General features: G+C 39.7%; 1 protein-coding gene across 1 annotated transcript in view; it reads right to left on the reverse strand.

The window, feature by feature from the left end:
* Positions 1-9,003: 9,003 nt before the first annotated feature.
* Positions 9,004-22,158, reverse strand: part of CACNA2D3 (calcium voltage-gated channel auxiliary subunit alpha2delta 3) — an 870,474-nt gene continuing 857,319 nt past the window's right edge. Inside the window, exons 36-38 of the mRNA XM_045192346.2 lie at positions 11,944-12,056; positions 11,644-11,726; positions 9,004-9,390 (exon numbers count right to left, since the gene is read on the reverse strand). Of these exons, the coding sequence (XP_045048281.1) occupies positions 9,298-9,390; positions 11,644-11,726; positions 11,944-12,056 (289 nt within the window). The 3' untranslated portion in view covers positions 9,004-9,297. The remainder of the gene's footprint in view (positions 9,391-11,643; positions 11,727-11,943; positions 12,057-22,158) is intronic.

The following is a 22,158-nucleotide window of genomic DNA, read 5'->3' on the forward strand; positions in this document are numbered from 1 at the left end:
GGCTATGGAGGTTAAGCTCTGTGTGTAAAATGAGGATGTTTGTGTCTACTTCACAGCAGCTGTTGTAACAATTACTCATTCACAAACTGACATTTAATGAGTATTGGGGCATGAGAGTGAAGACATATCAAATTCCTATTTTTAGTAGAACATATTTTCATCAGTGAAAGTATACAATAAAGATGACAGAGCAATGCAGGTAATGATAAGGGTTCCAATGAAAATAAAATAGGAACTTACTGAATGGATACTTCATTTCAATGTTCAAAAAAGGTTTCCTTTAAGAGGTAACACATCCCAACTGAGGCCTGAATGTTAGAAAAGGTGTCAGCAACAGGAAGACCCTAGGGAAGAGCGGTCCAGGCATAAGGGCAGGTGCCGAGGCCCTGAGGCAGAAACCAGGCTAGTGTGTGGAAGGAAGGAAGGAAGGAAGGAAGGAAGGAAGGAAGGAAGGAAGGAAGGAAGAAAGAGAGGAAAGAAGCATTTTGTGGGTGGAAGTGGGGAGCTGAGACATTGGATCAGAGTGCAGGTGGAAAGCTTATAGATTTTTGGAGCTTGGATTTTTTTTCCCCTAAGTACAATGGGAAGATTTATTTTAAACTCTTTTCCCAGAATTTTATTGTAAAAGTTTCAAATACACAAAAGAGTTCAGAGATTTTTACAGTAGAACTCCCATCTATTATCTATCATATAAATTCATAATAAACATTTTACTGTACTTTATTTATAACATCTAGCCATCTAGCCATTTTTCTATTCACCCATCAAGCCATCTTATATTTTTCATGCATTTTGAAATAGCTTGGAGACATAGTACATCTCCAATGAAAAGATGAGCAAAGTGACACAACTTTACCTGTCTTGTATGAAGAAAATGTACCCAGAGGTAAGAGGTGAAGGAATGAAGAGCAGCACAGAGACTGCTGAGTAAGCTACTTTGATTGTTCTGTGTCAAGGTCCTCATGGCTTGTACTAAAGGTTAGTGGTAGAGATGGGACATATCAGGAAAATTCAAATACTTTTTGCAGGGATAGTCAGGAGGACTTTCTGGGGGATTAGATGTGGGTGAGGAAGAGAAGAGTAAGGGTCACTCAGAGCATTTGGGCTGTGCCCCTGGGTGGTGTGCTGGGGCTGGTGAAGTTGCTTATTGAGATGAGAAAACAGGAAGTGGCAGGATTGAAGGGGAAAACACAGATCTGTTTGGGCACATCAAAACTGAGATGCCTCTAGTACATCTACACAGGTAAGTGAAGTGATAGCTGGACATGTGAGTCTGGAGCTCAGTGGAGGAGTAATGGCTAGAGAGGTAAACCTGGGAGTCATGCGTACACTAGTGGCTTTTAGAACTAGAGGACTTAATGAGACGACTTAGGGAGGGGGGGGTAGGAGGAGAAGAGCAGGGGCCTCTGGACCAAGACCTAGGACATGCCAACATGAAATGTAGAGAGAAGGCAATAATCATCTACAAAGAGAGAAGGTGCACCTGATGAGGAAGGAGGAGAACCCAGAGAGGAGGGTGCAAGAGGCTAAGAGAAGAAAGGGTTTCAAGAACGGTGCCTGAGAGGACACCTAAGGTCAGGACAGGAAGGTCTTGGCCCCACGGAGGCTCTTGGTGGCCTCAAGAAGAGCCTACTCAGTGCAGGAGGAAGAATCCACCCAGACGTGTGTTGAGGAAAGAATGATGGGTCAGGGAGTGGAGCCAGGGAGCATGAGAAAGGAATTTAGGAGGTTAGGAAATTAAGAATTTGTACAAAAAAGGAGCAAAAATGGGTGATGATTGGAGGGGTGTGGGTCAAACAAGGTCTTTGAAAGTGCAAGCATTAGGGGCTGTGTGTGCAGAGGGGTGATCCTGTAGAGAGGGAGGGATAAACCTGGGAGCAAAGCCCTAGAGGAGGTAAAAGAGGAAGGGAGGCAGGGCACATGTAGAGGGCAGCCTTAGACAGGATGGGGACAATTCTTGATGGTATCAGAGGAGAGGACAGGGAGTGAGTTCCAATGAGGCAGCACGATAGGTTTTGTGTGAAGATGGCAGCATCTCAATCTGGCACTTGTGTTCCTCCTGGAGAAACAGGCTCCTGAGCTGATAAGGTGGAGAGAGGAGAAGGTCTGATGCAGTGCCTCAGAAACCAGGAAGGCAAACATGCAATGGCATTGTATGCAGTGAGATTACTGGGTCATGGTCGGTGCCTGTTCGAGATGTGTTGTCATGAATTCAAAGTGTGATTGTGGTGTGTTTTGCTCCAACTATATTCTGTTACTTGCAGAGAGACAGAGAGTAAACAAAAAAGTTGGGTTTAACCAGAAATGGAGGCTTTGACAGGTGATTGTTATTCCTAATGTGTCAGGCATGGTATTAGTGATGTGAAAATTAGGAATTTGCGATGGGTCCATAGTCCTGCTTTTGAGGAGCAATGACACTTGGCTATTTCACTCTAAACTTGCAGTCACCATGGTGCTTTCCCAGACGCAAGGTAGACTATAGAAAGTGCAGGCCAGTGGGCTCCACATTAGCACTTTTGTTGTTGCTGCTAAACTCCAGGCCATATTAGCATAGTAGCTATAAGATTCTAATAAGTAGAAAGTAGGACTATGTACAAAGGACAGCAGCATTATTGTTAGAAAAGAAAAAGCATGTATTGTAGAATGTAATTGTGCTGTTGCTATTGAAATTGATGGTAAAGGGTCACTGGTGTACCATATTTGCAATAGTAATATTGTCCATTTTTCTATTAAAACAGCATATGGATAATACAGGAGTAGTGCTGGTGCCAGCATTACAGACAATATGATGCAATATGGTTGACTAGAATTGTTCTTTATTGAGTCTTGATGGTACCATATGACATCAAAAGAAAATGACACGGTGAAAGCTGACACAGCAGCAAGGCAACAGAACACAGGTTCTGGGGTCCATTATGCTGGCTTCAAATTCTGGCTTCACCCATCACTGCCTGTGTGACTCAGTCAAGTAGTGTCATCTCTCTGAACCTTAGAGCTGCCCTTGACTCTTAGATGTATGTGTTCTCACAGCTTGTGCCCATAATCAGCACAAGAAATTATGTGAAATAATTGTTGTGAAGTGCTTTTCACAGTCAGCATTCAATAAATGCCCCCATCTGTACCCCAAGGTTATTGCTACAGCTTGGAGGTTATGTGGTAGCATAACTGAATACACATTCAAGGGCAGTATAGAATTATTTATAAATATAAGGACAGTATGACTCTAATGTAGTCCTCTTTTTGAAGCTATGGTTGGTAGTAACATATCATGCCATGTTGACAATATCTTATTAAAAAGATGTCACTCAGTGTTTATCTCTCATCAATAGTTTATTGTTAACCACTTGGACTGAGGATGATTACAGTATGATGTCATTTGGTATAGAATTTGGTGGTAGGATTTTTTGTTAACTCTGTTCCTGGCAGCATAACATAATGGGCTACAGCAGTAATGTGACACACAATGTTACTTTTTAGGGCCACACAGCACAGGCGGAGGGAAGCAACTGCTTGAAGACACCAATGCTGGCAGCGGCAATGGGATTTTATGCTTTACTTTATTACATATAATTGTAGGAACAGAAATGATACTACACTATGCTGAGCTGCATTATGTCACCCTTCACCTTACCATTCAAGTAACAGTAATGAGAGCACACTAGAGTGAGTTGTGCTCTTTATATTTGTAGTTACAAATGTATAAGGACATTAGATTATACTAGGGTACTTACAGTGTTTGAAATAGTGCTAGTTTGTATGATGTTAAAGTAAAAATTGGGCAGTCACACTTGTACTGCAGTAGCTCCAATATTGATAACACAGACTCACTTCTAATACACACGTGTTATAAGGATATTCCTCACTCACCATCGTATGAAAGCTTCAAAACTTGGTGGCAGCAATATTCTAAATCAGGGGGTCGACAAACTGCCCTATGTGCCAAATCTGACCCACTGCCTGTTTGGTACTGTTTTCAGGCTAAGGTGATGCTTACATTTTTAAATGTTTGAAAAAAACTGAAGAATAATATTTTCTGAAATTCAAATTTCATTGTCCTTAAAGAAAGTTTCATTGGAACACAGGTGCTTTCAAGCCACAAGGGCAACAAGGACAATAAGGCCCACAAAGCCTAATTCTTACTCTGGCCCTTTACAGGAAAAGGGTGCTGACCCCATGGTTTGAACACTCCTGCATTGCCTTTCATGTGTGTAGGAGTAGAAAGTACTCTATTTTGAATGCAGTAAAAATGTATCACATTATCCTAAGCTGTTTCTAATCATAGTTAACAAAAATATCACTAAAATCTACCATTGTATATTGTCTTTAGTGTGTCCAAATGCTGCCAAACTAGAAAGTATAGCCATGTTGACGTACTACCTACATGAGGGAACCAGGGTCTGCTTCAATGTAGGACCATGGTATATGGTATTGACTCATATTCATCCATAGTATCTCGTATTATAATGGTCAAGGGTAAAGGATGTGGAGTGGGACCCTGCCTCTTACTTTCTCTAGCACTTTTGGGAAATGTTCTTGTTGAGGCTCAGTTTCCTTAACAGGGAAATGGGAAAAATAACAGGTGCACAAAATGATGATGTCAAATTCTGTGCATAGAACCTTATAAACAGAAGGCTTGGAAAAATGGTATTGTGGGGGTGGTTTATTTACTCATTCAGCAAACACTTCCTGGGTGTTCCTCAAGTTCAATGGGACACAGCAGTGGACCAGACAGATGAGGCCCAGCCCTCGCAGGCTGTGGGGAGGAGACTGTCAGTAACCGGGAAAGTATCAGAGCTTCCTGACAACCATGCTGTGATGGTAACGGCCCACGCAGTGAGAGGGTATTCCTGGGTGGTCAGAGGAAGACTGCTGAGGCCTAGATAACAAGAAGAAGCCAACCATCTGAATATGTTAAGCTATGACATGCTGGATTGCTACTAAATTGAATCTGTAGCTCAATATCTTACTCTATATAAGGATCCCTAGTATTGGAGGATGGAATATCCATGATATAGATGCCACATGGTGATCCAGAAGATCCATGACATCTACTCATTTATAAAGACAAAACCTTAATGACTATTAAAGAATTAGAGTGGGGTTTCTCAACATTAGCACTATTGAAGTATTTGGCTAAATAATTCTTTGCTATGGGGCCCATCCTGGGCTTTGTAAAATGTTTAGCAGAATCCCTCACCTCTACCCACTAAAGGCTGGCAGCCCCTTTCCTTGCTCCAAATTGTGACAACCAAAAAATGCCTCCAGTCAGGCCAAATGTCCTCTGGGGAGCAAAGTTGCCCAGGCTTTGTATTCACTAGGTTAAAGGAAATGGTGCCTGTAAAGCCTTCAGCAGGGAGTGTGGCTACTTTGAGATGGCTGTGTGTGACAAAGTCATGCCAGCAGAAATGGCCCAACAGACTGCATGAAACTGCATGAAATTGGTCTTAGGAGAGAAACCAAACAGTTAAAGTATTGGGTGGGCCAATATTTTGTTTAGTTCTTTCCACATGATGGATGGATCTAGTAGTGCTTATTTGTCTTTAACTGCATTTGAAAGAATTTTGTTAGATTGTATTGTGACAGCTGCTATATCAGTGTGCATTCAACAAAACTTATCAAAATTGGTGAAGGTTTTGTACGGCCATTTTAATATTGAAGATGGAAGAATATATGCAACATTTTCTGTGTATTATGCTTTATTTCAAGAAAGGTGTATTATTTCAAGAAAGGTAAAAATGCAATTGAAATGCAAAAAATAAAAAGATTTGAGCTGTATATGGAGAAGGTGCTGTGACTGATCAAATGTGTAAAAAGTGGTTTATGAAATTTATTGGTGCATTTTGGTGAAATAATTCTTTGTTGTGGGGCTGTTTTGTGCATTGGAAGATATGAGGGAGTAAGGCACACAGATATCTGGGGAAAGAGTACCCCAGGCAGAGAGAATGGTGAGAGCAAAGGCCCTGGGGCTGGTGCCCACCTAGCATATCTGAGGAGCTGGAAGAGGTATATGGCTCGAGTAGAGGGAGAGGGAGCATATGATGAGAATTGATGGGGAGGGGAGAGAGGGTAGACTATGAAGTAAGTTTGAAATACTTGTTGGGGGTGGTGGGATAGAAGGTGGCTCACAGAAAATGTTTCTGGATTGGATTGGTGGCCCAGATGAGACCAATGACTGAGATTTTTATGGGTCTCCCATTGTTCTAGCCAAGTGGGCTGGCAGCCCAGATGACCATAACACTGCAGTTGTGAATTGCGGATTCTAAACTAGATTGAGGGAGAAGTGAAAATGGGGCAGAGTGAATGGACAGTGGAGATTGGCCTGGGGGCTGGGGGATAGGAATAGTAGCAGGAAGTTGAGCTGACAGGCATGTATTAGAGAGCAGGGAGTAGAGGCCCAGCAGTTTGGGAAAGTGACAATAATGTCAGTGGGTGGGACATCCTGAGATGTGTCAGTACAAAGTATTGCTCATTCATTCATTATTTGATTGGCTGAGTACCCAGACTTTGGAGCCAAATTGCCTGGGTTCAAATTCCAGCTCTACCATTTTCCTGCTGTGTGACCTTTGGAAAGTGACTTTCTCTACTTGTGCCCTTGTTTCTTCACCTGTAATCACACTTACTCCCTATGTTTGTTGTGAGGATCACATGGGTTAATCAAACAAGTAAGTATTTTAAATAGCACCAGGTGGAGAGTCAGATCTCAGTAAACATTCACTGCTAGGTTTATGACTGGTGGTGGAGGTGGTTTGATTTTTATTATATGCCAGATACTGCTCTAGGAGCTAGAGACAAAGCCACAATGTCAGAGAAGTGCTCACCCTTATGGAGTACAGCAGGATAAAATGAACATAAAATGATTACAGATACAGATGTAAAGAAGAATGAAAACAGGGCAGCGTGGCTATAGGAGAAGGGCTGCTTTACCAGGGTGTCTCTGAGGAAGGGACATTGGAGCTTAGCCTGAAAGATAAGAAGAAACAACCACATAAAAATCAGGATCTGGAAGCTTCCAGGTAGAGGGTACAGGAAGAGAAAAACCCTGGGTTTCCAAAGACAGAGTCCGTCCAGCAGAGTGCAGTGAGTGTAGGACAGAGTGATGGCACATGATGGAGCCAGAAATGGAGGCAGAACTCAGAGCTGAGACCCTGTATGGTCCTCAGGCCTCATTAAGCAACATGGAACATTTTTTAAGAATATGAAAGCTGGGCCCTGCCTTGGAGAATCAATATTTTTGAAAGCTCCCCAGGTGACTCAAGTGCCCAGGAGAGTTTGAGAAACATTTCTATAGATGATCATGAGGGGTCTGTATATTTTCTAATTGTGGTGAGCAAAGGTATGATTAGTACTTGTTTTAGGAACATTGCTCTGGCTGCCGTGTGGAGCACAGACTCTGGAGTGGGGAGTGGCTGGGAGCCAAGGACAATGAGGATGCAGTACAAGGAACAGCTGGTGTTGGCTTGAAAGAGGATGGCAGCAGTGAGGGACGGCCGGAAGTGGAGACTGAGCTCATGAGACTTGCTGAATGGTGGGCTGAGGGGAAAACACAGACAAGGGTGATGCCAAGGCTTTGGTTTGAGCAGCTGAGTCAGCTGGAAGAAAAATGTATGGTAAGAGGGATTAAGATTTCTGCTTTTGACACAAGACGCTGAAGAAAAGTATTGGCTCTCTGAGTGGATCAATGGAGTGGCCAGTTTGTTGAAGTCATTAAGGGGACAGAGAATCTGAGGGACTGGCAGTTGGATCATTCACACAAAGGTGATGCCTGATAATGGATCAGCAGTGTAACTCAACTATTCTGTCTTTATTCACAAATATACAAAAACTGATGTCACTCCACTCTTCAGAATGTGATAGGGAGGGAAATTATAAATATTCATATTGCACACAGTTTACATCATTAACAGTAAATTATGGGCATTATAATATGCTTGACTTATTGTTGTCAGTTCTTTAGAGTTTTAAGAGAATGATAGGTCATGTGGTATTTTTCTAACAACATTACACTATAATTGGTTAGTGTGAATATCATGCATTTTGATATTTGTGTGAGCAACAAATGAATTCATTCATTTACTTAGTGCACAGAAGTAAACAATATCAATGACCACAATGGTCACAGTATCAGGGCCCACTGTGATAAGTTGGCAAGTTCTGGTGCCGTCATATTGTTAACGACACTGGGGGAAAAGTAATTTAAAGAAGTATAACAATGTAGTATTGGTATTCCTATAAATGTTGGCATCATTTTAGTATAATAACATTAATTTCTCTAAAATATCAAAAACATAATGTATTTGTTTAGAAAAGGGTCTAAATAGTATTTTCCATATGGCTTTTAGACGACTGTCCCGCAGAGCAAGGCAGTTTCAAGTCTACCTAGGCATGAAAATTATTTCACTTTATTTGGTAACCATGATATCATGGAATCTGCTTTCTTTGGTCCAGGATCCAGTGTTTTAGGAATGTTTACAGGTCTGGGTAGTTTCGCATCTTGTAATATTTGAGATCTAATTTCCCATAATCTCTTGTTTATGGGAAAAGTCAGAAGCCAAATGCTCAAGCAATAAGCTTGAGAGTCATTTGTAGTCATCATTCCTTTCCTTCTTAAAGTCTTCTCACAATGAATTCCTAGGATTTATGACTTATTTATTTCCATTGCCAAATAGTTCAAAACCTGAATATTATGGGAGCGTGTGTTCTCATCCATATTACAATTTCTATTGAAGTTTAGTTCAATAACATTCAGGATTCTATGTAATAAATTTTCCCATGCAGATGATATTTTTATTTCCCTCTGTAAATATTTTTATAACTGAGACTGGAGCATCAAAACAATTGTTAAATATTTGTCTAGAACATGTAGAGCAAAGTCTCTGCCAGCAACCATCCTTTCCTAGTGTCTGGAATAGGTAACTTTTTCATGCACTTTTCAGTCTGTATCCTCAGCAATAAGGTGATGATAAAACCCAAACAAGGAGATGATGACTTTAATATACTTTATTTAAAAAGTACAGTTTTAAATTGATTTCAATGGGTTTCAAGCAGAAGGGACATTGCCCACTTGCAGTCCCATTTCTGATGAAGGGTGGTTATCATGTAGCAAACTCACATTTACATGACTGGCAAAGTAAAAAGATAACATTTTTGTCAACATATCTTTAAGAGTTTATATCACGCACAGTTTAAAATCATGAGATGCTGATGGCTGGACTATATTTCATGTCTCCTATGTCGCACCATATTTTGGTTCACAGTTTATCCTTAATTTAGCATGCCAAGAGAACAGCTCAGTCAGTGTCACCTTAAGAAGAGCAGCAAAAGCAGAGGGAACAGGATAAGAACCATCTTGGCCTGGAGACTCGGTGCACCCCCGCATTCCCTTGCATTCTCCTGCAGGGAAAGGCGGGGTTGGTTAGAGCAGAGATGGATTCCAAGATGCCTTAAACCTTCCAAGCTATAATGAATCCCTAGAACTCTCCCCACTCTTCAAATGTACGAACAGTCTTTTGGGATCTAGATAATTCAGGGAAATGAACTTGTCTAAATGTCATCAGGTTAGAGATGAGAGCCTCTGATTTCAGTTGTAAATGTGTCATATATTGAAAAATTATTCTTTGCATATTATTATATAGAACATTCCAGAGATAAAGGCCTATTTACTGGTAGAGATGTCTGTTGGGAAAAATTGTTAATGTAAAATATTGGCTTTCTAATTTTTTTCCCTGTCAGAATGTAAGTTAAAAAATCATGTCTAAGGAGCCTGATCATTTTTGGCTATGAAAGTTTTGTTTCTTCTTTTCATTTGAAGGAGGACTCTGTTTCACAAAATGAAATAATATTATTCATTACTTTATGTAGCATGCTTTTTTATCCACTAACTGATACAAATCTCTCCAACCTCATTATTCTAGCTCTATTTCATTCAGATATATTCTTATGATGGGCATTCATATTTTCATCTGTTCTTTACTGCTACAAAGAATGCTGAATGTAGGTCCTTACCAGACAATGGTATTTGCTCCTGCTCCTGCCCCTGCCTATGGTAAAGATGTCCAGTCTTTTTAGTGCAGACCTACAGTGTATTTTTGCCAATAATGGTTATAGCTAGATATTTTGTTGTTACCTGTATATTCATTCTGATCACCAAGTGACTTGTATGTTTCATGTTCCTGGTTTATTTTTATACATAGTTGTTTGACTTATCAATTTAAAAGCACTCTTTATAATTTGATTTACAAAAATATTTTCAAGTTGTATAAATTGCCTTCTGACTTTTATATTTTTCATAGAAAAATAATTTTTATATAGTTAAAAAATCTGTTTTTCTTCCATAGCTCTCTTGTCTCAGATAGGAAGTACTCTCCAATCACTAGGACTACTTGTGAGACTGTTATTTTACTATTTAAATCTGATTTATATTCTTCCTTTTGAATTGAACCTTTGTCATATATAAAAGTTTCTATTCTGTTCCACTGGCCTCATCTTACTATGTCCAGAAACTTACAGAAAAAAATACTGATTTTTTAAAGTGTTTCTCTTCTATCAAGTTACCAAAACAAATTATCTTATTAACTCTAGAAGATTTTACTCTTGTGACTTTTTAGTTGTCTAAGTATGCAGTTCTGGTCTTGAGTGAAGTGACTTTAGTGTCTGTGGGACTATTAGTTGTGTTTGCATTTTACATAAATCTTTGATTAGGGATGATCATTGAATTTTATCAAAGGTGTTTTTGGCATACGTATGTATAATTTGTTGCTATTCAACTTGAACTCCCATTTGAATATAGAAGCAAATATTCTCAATAAATTCCAAGTTCTTATTGGTGCTCTATTGTCTTTAAAATCTTTTCTAGGACTTAATTTAAATAACATTAACATCATTTTATATTTAAAGTTGAGATTAATGCTCAGCTCATTCTGTGGAATTTAAAAAAATTGATACCTTCCCAGTTTCCCTATAGTAATTATTCTAGGCAAGCTTTTCATTTTTTCAGGGTTAGTGTAAACAATTTTTTTAAACTGTTTTTTGTTATACTTAAAAATTTTCACTCTCAATATGTAGGAAGTATTCTCTTAGAATTACCTAAATCGATGGTAAACTCACTTTTCTCAGCACTAAGGTTAATTTTCCTCTGATCATGGTTTTCTGTGTAAATGGAGGGCCTTCATAGTTATACATTCATTGGTCAGGGGTTAAGAGGCTTAACATCCCACCTTCATACATCGTGGCCCCTTATCTGGTATGAAAATTGCCACTTTTGCTTTATGTGAAGTTGTTGTAAATAAAAGGTTGTCTAAACATAAGCAGGGGAAATAACTTTAACCACAATTTGAAATAAGTAAAACAAAATAATCTGAGCCACTTTGTGTGTAAGAGTGGAAAGTGATAAAATGGCACCACATCCATAGCAGAAAAGACAGTAGGCTTTTTAAATATGACATGGGTAAAATAAGAATAGACTACTATTAGCCTTTCCCAAGAAGGCACGGAGGGGCTGAGAGCAGAAACCATCAGCCTTCCTGTATATTCTTCTTTGCTATGGCTGAAGAGGACTGTTTTCTCACAAGTAAACCTTTCAGCTATAGTGAGATTCTCATGGCAAATCTGAAGGGAAGAGAGAACAGGAAGGGATTTCAGACTGACCTCAGGATGGAAGCCATGACAAGATTCCGGGCGCCTCCTGATCTTCTGGGCCTTTAAACGCTCACACTTCAGAGATTCATTATGTTGACTGTAGTTAAGGCATATTTCCAAAATGTTGCTTTCCCTTACTCTGCAACAGCACTAAAGTTGGCACCAAACTCCCTTGGCAATTTATCTTCCTCTCCACCAGTGGAAAGGATATCATATTCCCCTCCCTAATATTTCTCCCCCAGTAATCCTGACTATTGATTGCCTTGCAGGCTTCAGCAGACATCGCTGGGCCTATGCCCAAAAGGATATACCTGATCTCGATGGGCGCCATGGTGATGGGGGCCACAGACTCGCAGACGCAGCTGCTGTCCACCACCACCATGAACAGATTGCTGCTTGGGATTTGCTGGATGACAAAGGACCTGTTGGAACAAGAGACATGGACACAGTGAGTGGTCATTTATCATTCCTCAGGTGAAGAGCCAGGAAGAAAACTTTTCCTCTGGGTGGTAACTACTGTATTTTGGAAAACAAGTGTCAGAGACTGCCTTGCTGCCAACATTGCCCTTTCCGAGAGGCTCTTCACTTTCAAAAACCAAGTTGCACTAAGAAGACAACAGCTTATAACCTATAGCTCTAGACAAAATGGCTCATAAAACTCACCTTGGAAAGACTGTAACTTTGTATGTACAAAACAGTAGAGTCACATTTGGCTAATTCACTTCAATTTCCAAGGCCTCAGAGGTTAGGCTTTTCCAAGACTCATTTCCTTCCTAAACATTATCAGAAGTTCCATTTGATGTTTTTCTAAGTGGATTTTTCTCTTCTCCTTTTCTCACAGATAGACTGAAGCTATGTCATATTGATGCCAAAGATGAACTGAACTTCCTAAACCCTTCTCTGCACTGCTTTGCCTGATGTCTGCCCATAATACATGCACAGTGTTTGGATGAAATTCATGCTAGCCCTTTAACAAACTCCACCCATCTCAGAATCCAAATCATGCTGGTACTAAGGCTGCATAGCAGCTCTGACATTCTGGGTCCATCAGCACAGTGTACTGACACCTGCTTTTTCCATTATCCAACCCAGTGAAATGGCAAAGTAACACCACCATAAAAGTACTACTTTAACAAGAAATACTACTGACTCTTCAGAGGAACAAATTAGAGACCAAAATCTCATTTTTTTCAGACCCAACAGATTAGGTAAATACTTAGCCCCAGATCTACAACCCCTGTCACATAACTTACCATGATATTTCATTAAATTCAATTTAGTTGGATGAAATAGACTATAACCTAACAAAATGTTCCATTTCTCCATACTCTTTATCTTTATTTACCTTTCTCTCAACAAATGTGTTCTATTCTCTACATTGTATCATCATGATTTACTAAAATCATCCCATGAAGAAGAATCCTTCTGCTTAGTGGGAAATTAGAAAGAAGGAGAAAGGACCCCTTTTTATTTTTACCTGTTACCACCTGATACACTGAATTATCCAAGAACACTTCTGAGATTACAACACAACTGTCTTCCTTTCTATAAATGCCCAGAATATGACACCATTATGTTTATCTTTTTCATCCATAGCAGGAAACAGGGCATACCATTGCTTAATAACATTCCCCCAATGCCTAAACCACTGTCCACACTCTGGGATATTGCCGTCTGCTCTCCCATCCTTCTCCACAACTACAGTTGGTCTGAGAGAAAAATTCAGCTGTACTTTCTCAATAAAACTTTTAAAATCTCTGCTTCACCTTCCCTTTTAGCACTAGGTGTCTTCTCACCTATGCAGGGACATTGCTTTAGCAGTTGGCCTCCGTAATGGATTATGCTTATCAGAATTAAAAAACCTACCTGAGATGGCTCTCATCAAAGAAACAATGACTTCCATGTTGAGGAAAATTAACAGAGCCTCAGAATAATGCAAAACCAAGATCACACAACTCTTTAAAGAACAAATGGTTGACTTGAAAATGAAGCCAAATGAATCTACCAGATGTACAGTAAAGGAGAAAAAGATAAAAAGTATGCAATAGAAGTTCCAAAGGGAGACAATGTTTTCCAATTGATGAAAAATTCTGTTTTTTCATAATAAGGGCCCATTCAAGCATGAATGAAACTTCAAATCATTAAAGATATAGACCAATCGTAAAATCTTCTCTAGAAACAAATTACTTAAGGAGTGATGAGAATGACGCCAACTTCTCAATGGGAATACTTAAGATGAAGAAAACAGAGCAATACAAAGGAAGTAAAATGCATGTCAGGTCCAGAGGAAAATTGATTCTAGGTAACTGTAGATAATGATAGAAAATTATGTTTTACAATTTAAGGATAATAGCTAAAAATAGCATGGTAAGTAATGTATACACACAGAAAAACTGACATTATAAGTCTAAAATTATTACCAATGACAATAAATATGAGGTGATTAGATTCACCTACAAAAGACAGAGACTCGTAAATGGCATTTAGAAAATACTAGCATTATGATGTTTGCAACAGAAACTCCTGAAACAGAATGACATAGAAGAGATGTCAGATGAGAGATGTCAAATGACAGGAAAAGATTTACCAGAAAAATGCTAACAACAGAGAAGAGGAACAGGAACAGGTTAATATTACTAAAAATGTAATAAAGAAAGTGGTTCATATAATCTGAATAATTTTTCATATTAAAAATAGTATAATAAAATAATATACATAAACTTTTATGATCATAGTATACAAACTGATAGAAATACCAAAGTGATTGATGAGTGCATGATCTATTAAAACATGGAGCAAAAACTCTTCAGATCTAAACAATGTAGAATGCAAGTTTTCTTTTTTAAAAAATTTAAATTTATCAAGGTGACACTGGTTAATAAGATCATATAGGTTTCAAGTGTACATTTATTTCTGTGATACGTGTTCTGAATATTGCATTGTGTGCTCGCCACCCGAAGTCAAATTATCTTCTGTCACCATCCACTTAGCCCCTCAAGTTATTTTCAAACACAAGAAACCATAACACATTCCAAAGAACAGAATGATTACTTACATTTTCTTCTCTATGGTAGGGTAAAATTCGAAATTAATAGCAAAAATACAAAAGCAGTGGAAATTAAAGGTTAAAAAACATATTCCATTAATCATTGAGAATTTGAGAACAACCATGACTCAAATCTGTGCAGTATGACCTTAACTACTTTTACTGGGAAAAAAAAGTTTGCAAATAAATGAACTAAATTTTTGAATGGAAAGGTAGGAAAAATAAAGACATAAGCTGCCCCTGTGCTGCTCTACTTGGCCTTTCTTCTGGTATCCTGGGCCGAGTATTGATGTCTCTCTCCAAAGGTAGGTCTGAGGCTTCTGCAAGGATGTGACTGATGACAGGAGATGTGACCATTGCACAAATAGTCCCCTTTGTCCACTAGCCATGCCCTTCAGTTTACAAACATGCTGTCCTATCTCCTCTCTCAGTAAAAACAAAACTTTCCTATAACTTACCTCTAGTTACTATTACTCTGTCCTCCTTTATAATAAAACTCCTATAAAAAGAATAATCTACCATCTCTCTCCTTTCTCATTCCTCTCCTTTCATGAACCCACTCTAATATGGCAGGAGCCCTTACCTTGCCACTGAATCAGTTCTTTCAGGGGGATCACCTCTCTTCACAATCTCCTTTACTTCTGCTTGCTCCTTACTTGCTCACTGTCTGCCCTCTCACCACAGACTAACAGAATGTTAGCCAGTGTGACTGTGGTTTCCAGGGGTGGAGGGCTGCATCTGTCTTCCCACGGTCTGTTACCCTCACCCAGTACCTAGAATTGTGCCTAGGACACAGCAGATTCTCAGGAAAGATTTACAGAATCAATGACAGAATGGATTCATAAAGATAGAAGGAGAAGAATGCAATGTAAATAAAAACGTGAAGATAACTGAAAGAACCAAACTCTGGTTTAAAAGAACATTGACATAAATCAACTTTTGGCATTCCTGATCAAGAAAGAAGTCATATTGGAAAGATAGGAGTTCCAGCCAAGATGCAGATGTAGGTAGAAACCCTTCACTTCCTTGCACAACCAAAAGGAGGATAACAACCAATCTAAAATCAATAAACAACCAGAAGTGCCAGAAAATCAAACTTCATGGAACTCCAACAACCAAAGAATTAAAGAAAAAAATCAACTAGAACAACCAGAGTGGCAGTGCCACAACGCAGCAAAGAGGGTTGCCCTGCCTGGGTGAATACCTAAGGCCCCGCCCCCTTACAACTTATCAGGTGCGCTAAGACAAAGAAATATGGCCCAAATGAAAGAACAGAGAAAAACCTCAGAAAGACAACTAAGCAATGAGGAGATAGTCAACCTCTCTGACGGAGAATTTAAATCCCTGCTAATCAAAATGCTAACAGATCTGACTGAGCTTGGTTGAAAAATGGAAAAACAAATGAAAGATACCTAAAGTGAAATAAAGCAAAATATTCAGGGAGCCAACAGTGACAAGAAGGAAACCAGTACTCAAAGCAATGATTTGGAACAAAAGGAAAAAATAAACATCCAACCAAAACAGAATGAAGAAACAATAATTCAAAAAAAGTAAAGAGGGCCTTACAAACCTCTGGGACAACATGAAACGTTCCAATATCTGAATTATAGGGGTACCAGAAGGAGAAGAATAACAGCAAGAAATCAAAAACTTATTTGAACAAATAATGAAGGAAAACTTCCCCAATCTGGCAAAGGAAATAGACTTTCAGGGAGTCCAAGAAGGCCAGAGAGTCCCAAAGAAGTTGGACCCAAAGAGGAACACACCAAAGCACACCATCATTAAGTTACCGAAGATTAAAGACAAAGAGAGAATCCTAAAGGAAGCAAGAGGAAAGGAGAGAGTTACCTACAAAGGAGTGCCCATTAGGCTATCACTGATTTCTCAAAAAAAAAATCTTGCAGGCAAGAAGGGGCTGGAAATAAGTATTTGATGTCATGAAAGGCAAAGACCTACATTCAAGATTACTCTATCCAGCAAAGCTTTCACTTAGAATCAAAGGGCAGATAAAGTGCTTCCCAGATGAGGTCAAGTTAAAGAAGTTCATCATCACCAAGCTATTGTTATATGAAATGTTAAAGGGACTTATCTAAGAAAAAGAAGATCAAAAATATGAACAGTAAAATGACAGCAAACTCACAACTATCAACAAATGAACCTAAAAGAAAAGAAAAACAATGAAAACAAAAACTAAGCAAACAACTAGAACGGGAACAGAATCAGAGAAATGGACATCACCTGGGGGGGTTTCAGTGAGGGGGGGAAGGGAGGAATAGGGGGGAAAAGGTACATGGAAGAAGAAGCATAATTAGTAGGCATAAAAAATAGATGGGGAGAGATAAAAAATGGTATAGGAAACAGAGGACGCAAAGAACTTATATGTACAACTCATGGACATGAACTAAGAGGGGGTGGAATGCTGGAGCGTTGGGGAGCATGGTGGAGGGAAGATAAAGGAGAAAAAATTGGGAAAACTGTAACAGCATAATCAATAAAAAATACTTTAAAAAGAAGTCATATTAAAACTGGAGAGAAACAGAGACATTTACAACATTTTAAGTCACTATTATGTATATTATTGTAAACAATTTGAAAACTTAGAGCAAGCACACCTTTGGAAATAAAGCATAAATTATGAATATTTGGGCAAGCTATAGAAAACACAAGCAGACCAATAGTCATGAAAATAACTGAAATGCTCATTGAGAACCTACCCGCAAGTGAATGCCACAAAATCACCCAAAGATCAGATATTACTGTGTTCATAGAAAACCCATGTGAACCCACTGACCAACTATTAGAACTAAAAGAGCTCACCAAGCTGACCAGTTACATAATCAGAGTGTAAACCACAGCCTTTCCCCGGCACTGGCAATAACCAATGGAAAAATATATATGAAATAAAGAACCACTGATAGCAACAGCAATCACTATGAAATGCCCAAGATTAAATCTAGTAAATGACATTTCTTTATGAAGGGAATTACCAAACTTTACTGAACATAAAAAGATAAACTAATAATTGAACGGAGTTACAATGGTTGTGGAAACACACACACACTACTGATGTACATATATGTGTGTATACACACACACATACATATACATACATAATCACTAAAAATTAGAGAAATATAAATTAAAATGATAAAATGCACTTTTCACCAGCAGATGGACAAAATTTTAAACCTGTCCTACTATCACATTGTAGAGAGTCTGAAGGAGTGAATATTATTCTGCAGTACTGGTGGAAAAGTGAATTTTTACAGCTATTTATTATTATAATAGAAATCATTTAGATCCTATTTTTTCAGTAGTTCAATTTCTCAGTAAGAGAAACTTTTTCAGGGCCCTAAAAAGTCATGTAGAAAGATGCATTGTTCATTGAGAGGACAAAAATTCTGAAATCCACCTGAAAACCCATCAATAGAGGGATGTTTGAATAAGCAACAGTCTGCGAGTCTATGATCTACTTAGCATCTGACAAAAAGGTAAAGGAGATCTCTATTTACTGTCATGAAAGGATACCCAAAACACCATAAGTAGAAAAATTATGTTGCAAAATTATAAATAAAGTATGAATATTTAAGAATATTTAATTCTGTTATAGAGAATCAGAAAGATAAATAGGATGGATAAGACTTATCAGATGTTTTGGGAATAAATAACAAATCAGTAAGCATTCCATGACTTATGTTAAACATAGAAAGAATAAATGGACTAAAAAATACAACTCCAGTGAGTTGAACACAAATATAAAAGAACATATGAAGTATCTTCCTAGAGATAAGAAGGAATTGAAGGACCAAGTGATATTAAATATCTGTGAGGCACAGACCATGTCATCTCCAGACTGATAGCTATGTCATCCTTAAATCCACTCACTGGTAACTCCCATTCTCTGCCTGAGACACACAGACAAAAGTCATTGCTGCTCTGAGAGTTAGAGGCAAGCTACAAATTTGCCTTAGCATCTTCCCCTGGAGCTGGTCTGTAGTGGCTCCAGGCACCTTCTCTCTGCTGAGCCTCCACTCCTACCCGTAGGTCTGATCCTTCTACATCACCATCAGTGGGAGAGCAAGGGAGGAGGGGAGGTAGGAGTTAGGACAGGAGAGGAGGACAGTGGAGGGGAGAGAAGACCAGCGGAGTAATTGTCAAGGGAGGCTTGAACTTAATTTGTAATGCTGAAGTTCTTTGCAGGGAGAATGTGTTCATGTATCCTTAAAACATTTAGAAATGGAGCATTATGATAAAGGCAAAGAAAATCAATTTTCTCATGTGGCAATAGAGAACATTGGGACTCAGAGAGGATAAGTGAAATCTTAACAGAAGCTGTATAAATAAGACATAATTGAGCCCATTTTAGAGACAGGAGAATGAGGCTAAGTGACTACCTAACATAACAGGGCAGAGCTCGGGTCTGTGGCACCTGGGCCCATTGTGGGTCTACAATCACAGGCAGCAGACTTGCTGTCTTGCATTGGAGTTACCAGTGCTCAAGCTCCTTGAGGGCAGATCCAGAGTGATTACTCCATACAGATGCTTAGTGACAAGTGCAAGACATTAGTGTTTTTAACACACATGTCCTCTCAGTGGAAGGCTCCCCAAGTGTTGTCAATGAAGCCCCACAGCAAACTTCTTTTTCCCTAAATCCTAGGAGATGAAAAGCCCTGCCTGCAGCGATATTGGAGCAAAGGAAAACAACCCCCTACAAAGGATTTGCCAGCGGAAAGATTAACTGCTTTTCCATATTTTAAAGACTTACTGTCTGCTTATTAACATGGTGCTTCGGAGGGGTCTGGGCAATGTTAGCTGTACATTTATGTGCACAACGTGTATTTATGGCCCAGGGTGCAGGGTTGAACTTCATAAAACACACCTCCATCCAGCTGGGCCCAGCAGCCAGACTGACGTCACTGTGTGGAGGAACCTTGGCCTGGTGGGTTTGCCTGGGGGCCAAAAACTGCAAGAGGGAAATGCCTCCACGGAGCACCACAGAGGTCGTTTTTAAGCAGGGATAGGTCAAAATGCGTAAAATAAATTAGGTCCTCCAGGGAAAGAGAGTAGGGAAGAGGGAAGCAATTTTGATGTGTCCATTGCCGGGACTGAAATAACCCAGTCCTCCCTTCTTCATTCACTACAGGCTGAGAAAGACTAGAGGGAAAAATGATGGGATTTCAAGACAGCCTCCCCTGACAAGAGAATATTTGCTGTATGCTATCTATAGAGGGGCTTTGCTGACCAGACAAGGAAAGCGATCATGCTGCTTCCCTAACACTCCCCTTGAACACACATATGCAATGGGAGAGACCAAAGGATAAGATTCCCTGGGGACCCCTGGATGCACAGTTGGAGAACTTAGTTGGCTTGCTTTTCATTGACTGGGTACAAATCTGTGCCTTGAAAAATTATCAGACCAGGACAGAATCTTAAAACATTTTGAAGTCTTTCACCTTTTACATATATTCACCATTAATAAATTTTCCAGATTTTATCCCAAAGTAAAATAAAAGACAATGTGTGAGTCACAGGAGGTTTATTTGAATTTGTTGCTGATCCTGTTCTACATGGTACTGCCCTGGGGGGCAAGGGGTATGTCACTGGATTTCCCACAGGATCTGATTCTCTTTGAAGGTGGAGAGATACCTGTCCTCCCACAACGTGCCCCAAAATGCACTACACTGACCCAGGCAACAGACGTTGTGAAGAGCAAACATTTAGTGATGGGATGTTTATATTCAAACTAGAAATTAAATAGTGAGGATGTGTTCTAGCATAATGCTATAGCTGGACTATCTAGTAGCATGGTGGGGGTGAGGGGAGGTGGAACAGCAGCTCAGTCCGCTCAGTCCACACAAGGTAAAGCAATGAAGAGTAGGGCCTCATCTGCTCACCACAAGAGTGGTAGGCCCGGGGAACTCCACAGGTGAGTCATGTTAGCATGTTGAGCCATGTGTAGTTCTAAAATATTTTAAGCTGTTTTAGAGTACAGGGAAAGAAGAAAATATTTCAAATTTCTTTTATGAAAGACCCTGATATAAAACCAAGATTATATCAAAAAAAAACTGTGGAATAATTACTTTTTCTGAATATTGACGCAAAGATCTTAAATGAAAGTCAGTAAACAGACTTCAATAGGATATTGAAATAATGACACAGCATGCCCCAGGGTGGAATAACCTAGAAATTCCAATGAACAAGCTTATTGAGTTGTCTCAGCTTAATACAAATAGCTTTAAGTCTCTGTTTTCTACTCTACTACGTTGAATTCTGCTTTCTCATCTCTGAGTGATATCTTGTATAGATTCCATAATTTTATGACAACTTCAGGCTAATAAAATTAGTCAGGTCTAGTTTAATGCATTAATTTCATATCTAGTTCAAAGCTCTATATTCACTGTCTTTCCTTCAAGCTTTTAGGTTCTCACTTCTTCAGTATTTCAGGGTGGGGAAAAGGGAGCAGTGAAGAGGCAGCATTTTTCTACATATCAGGCTAGAGTGTAATTCTCTGACCACAGCTTGTTTTTTACAACACAGGTTGGCCTTTGGTGCCCTCCGTGTGGCCCAGCATCCAAATACTGGTGTCCGTGTGAGGTTATCACGAACTCCTCAGAGGGCCAAGTGCTCTTCCACACAGCCCCACTTGATCACCCCGAAGCTCCTGCCACGAGCAGTCACTCCCCAGCCCCCTGCCCTGGGTGTGGACCTCACCCAGGGAGCAGCCCCTTGGTGGGTTTAAGTAAGATGACAGCTATCTTCCATTTTGTCCACCTGACCCTGAAAAACATGCACCTTTGCTGGCCCTGCCATAGGCCACTTCAGTGTGGTCTGTTCTCCAAACCTTGCCATCTCCCTTCAGGTTCCTTTCTGTTGCTCAGAGAGGCTCAAGAATGGATGGCTGCCTAGTGGATATTCCACCAGTGCTGGGCTGCCCTTCTTTCAAGTGCCCCCCCCCCCAAATATATAAAAGAGTCTCTTGGAGCATTCCTCCACTGTCCATCTATCTGGCTCCCAGTGGGGAAAAGCACCCCTGGAGGGAAAAACCTGTTCATAAACCCCGATCTTTTTGGTTGAGCCCCTCACCTGTCTTCACCCAGCAGACAGGAGGTGGACCAGTTGTCTTCCTCCAAATAAGCTTGGGGATGGGGATGGTGGGAGGTTTTTCAACTCTTAATTAGTGCCCCCTAACAGGTTCTTTTCTTTAGAACTTGTGATGCTTGCTGTCACTTTGTCCTCACCTCAATCCTGGACTACAAGGAAGCCCCCAACTGACATCATGTTTGGGTCCTCCCAGTAAACCTGTCCACGAAGATGCTTTATGCAGAGCTGGAAAGATGCCCATGCTGTGGGACCTGTTCAATGGGGCTCTACATCACATTTGACAAAAATCCCATCTCTGAAAACAGTCCTTAAGAGAACAAAATAGGCTCTTGATTTTGAACTAAATTTAGTATCACACTTCAGGATAAGACACTCAG

This window comes from Desmodus rotundus, chromosome 8 (genome assembly GCF_022682495.2).
Source record: "Desmodus rotundus isolate HL8 chromosome 8, HLdesRot8A.1, whole genome shotgun sequence".
NCBI lineage: Eukaryota > Metazoa > Chordata > Mammalia > Chiroptera > Phyllostomidae > Desmodus > Desmodus rotundus.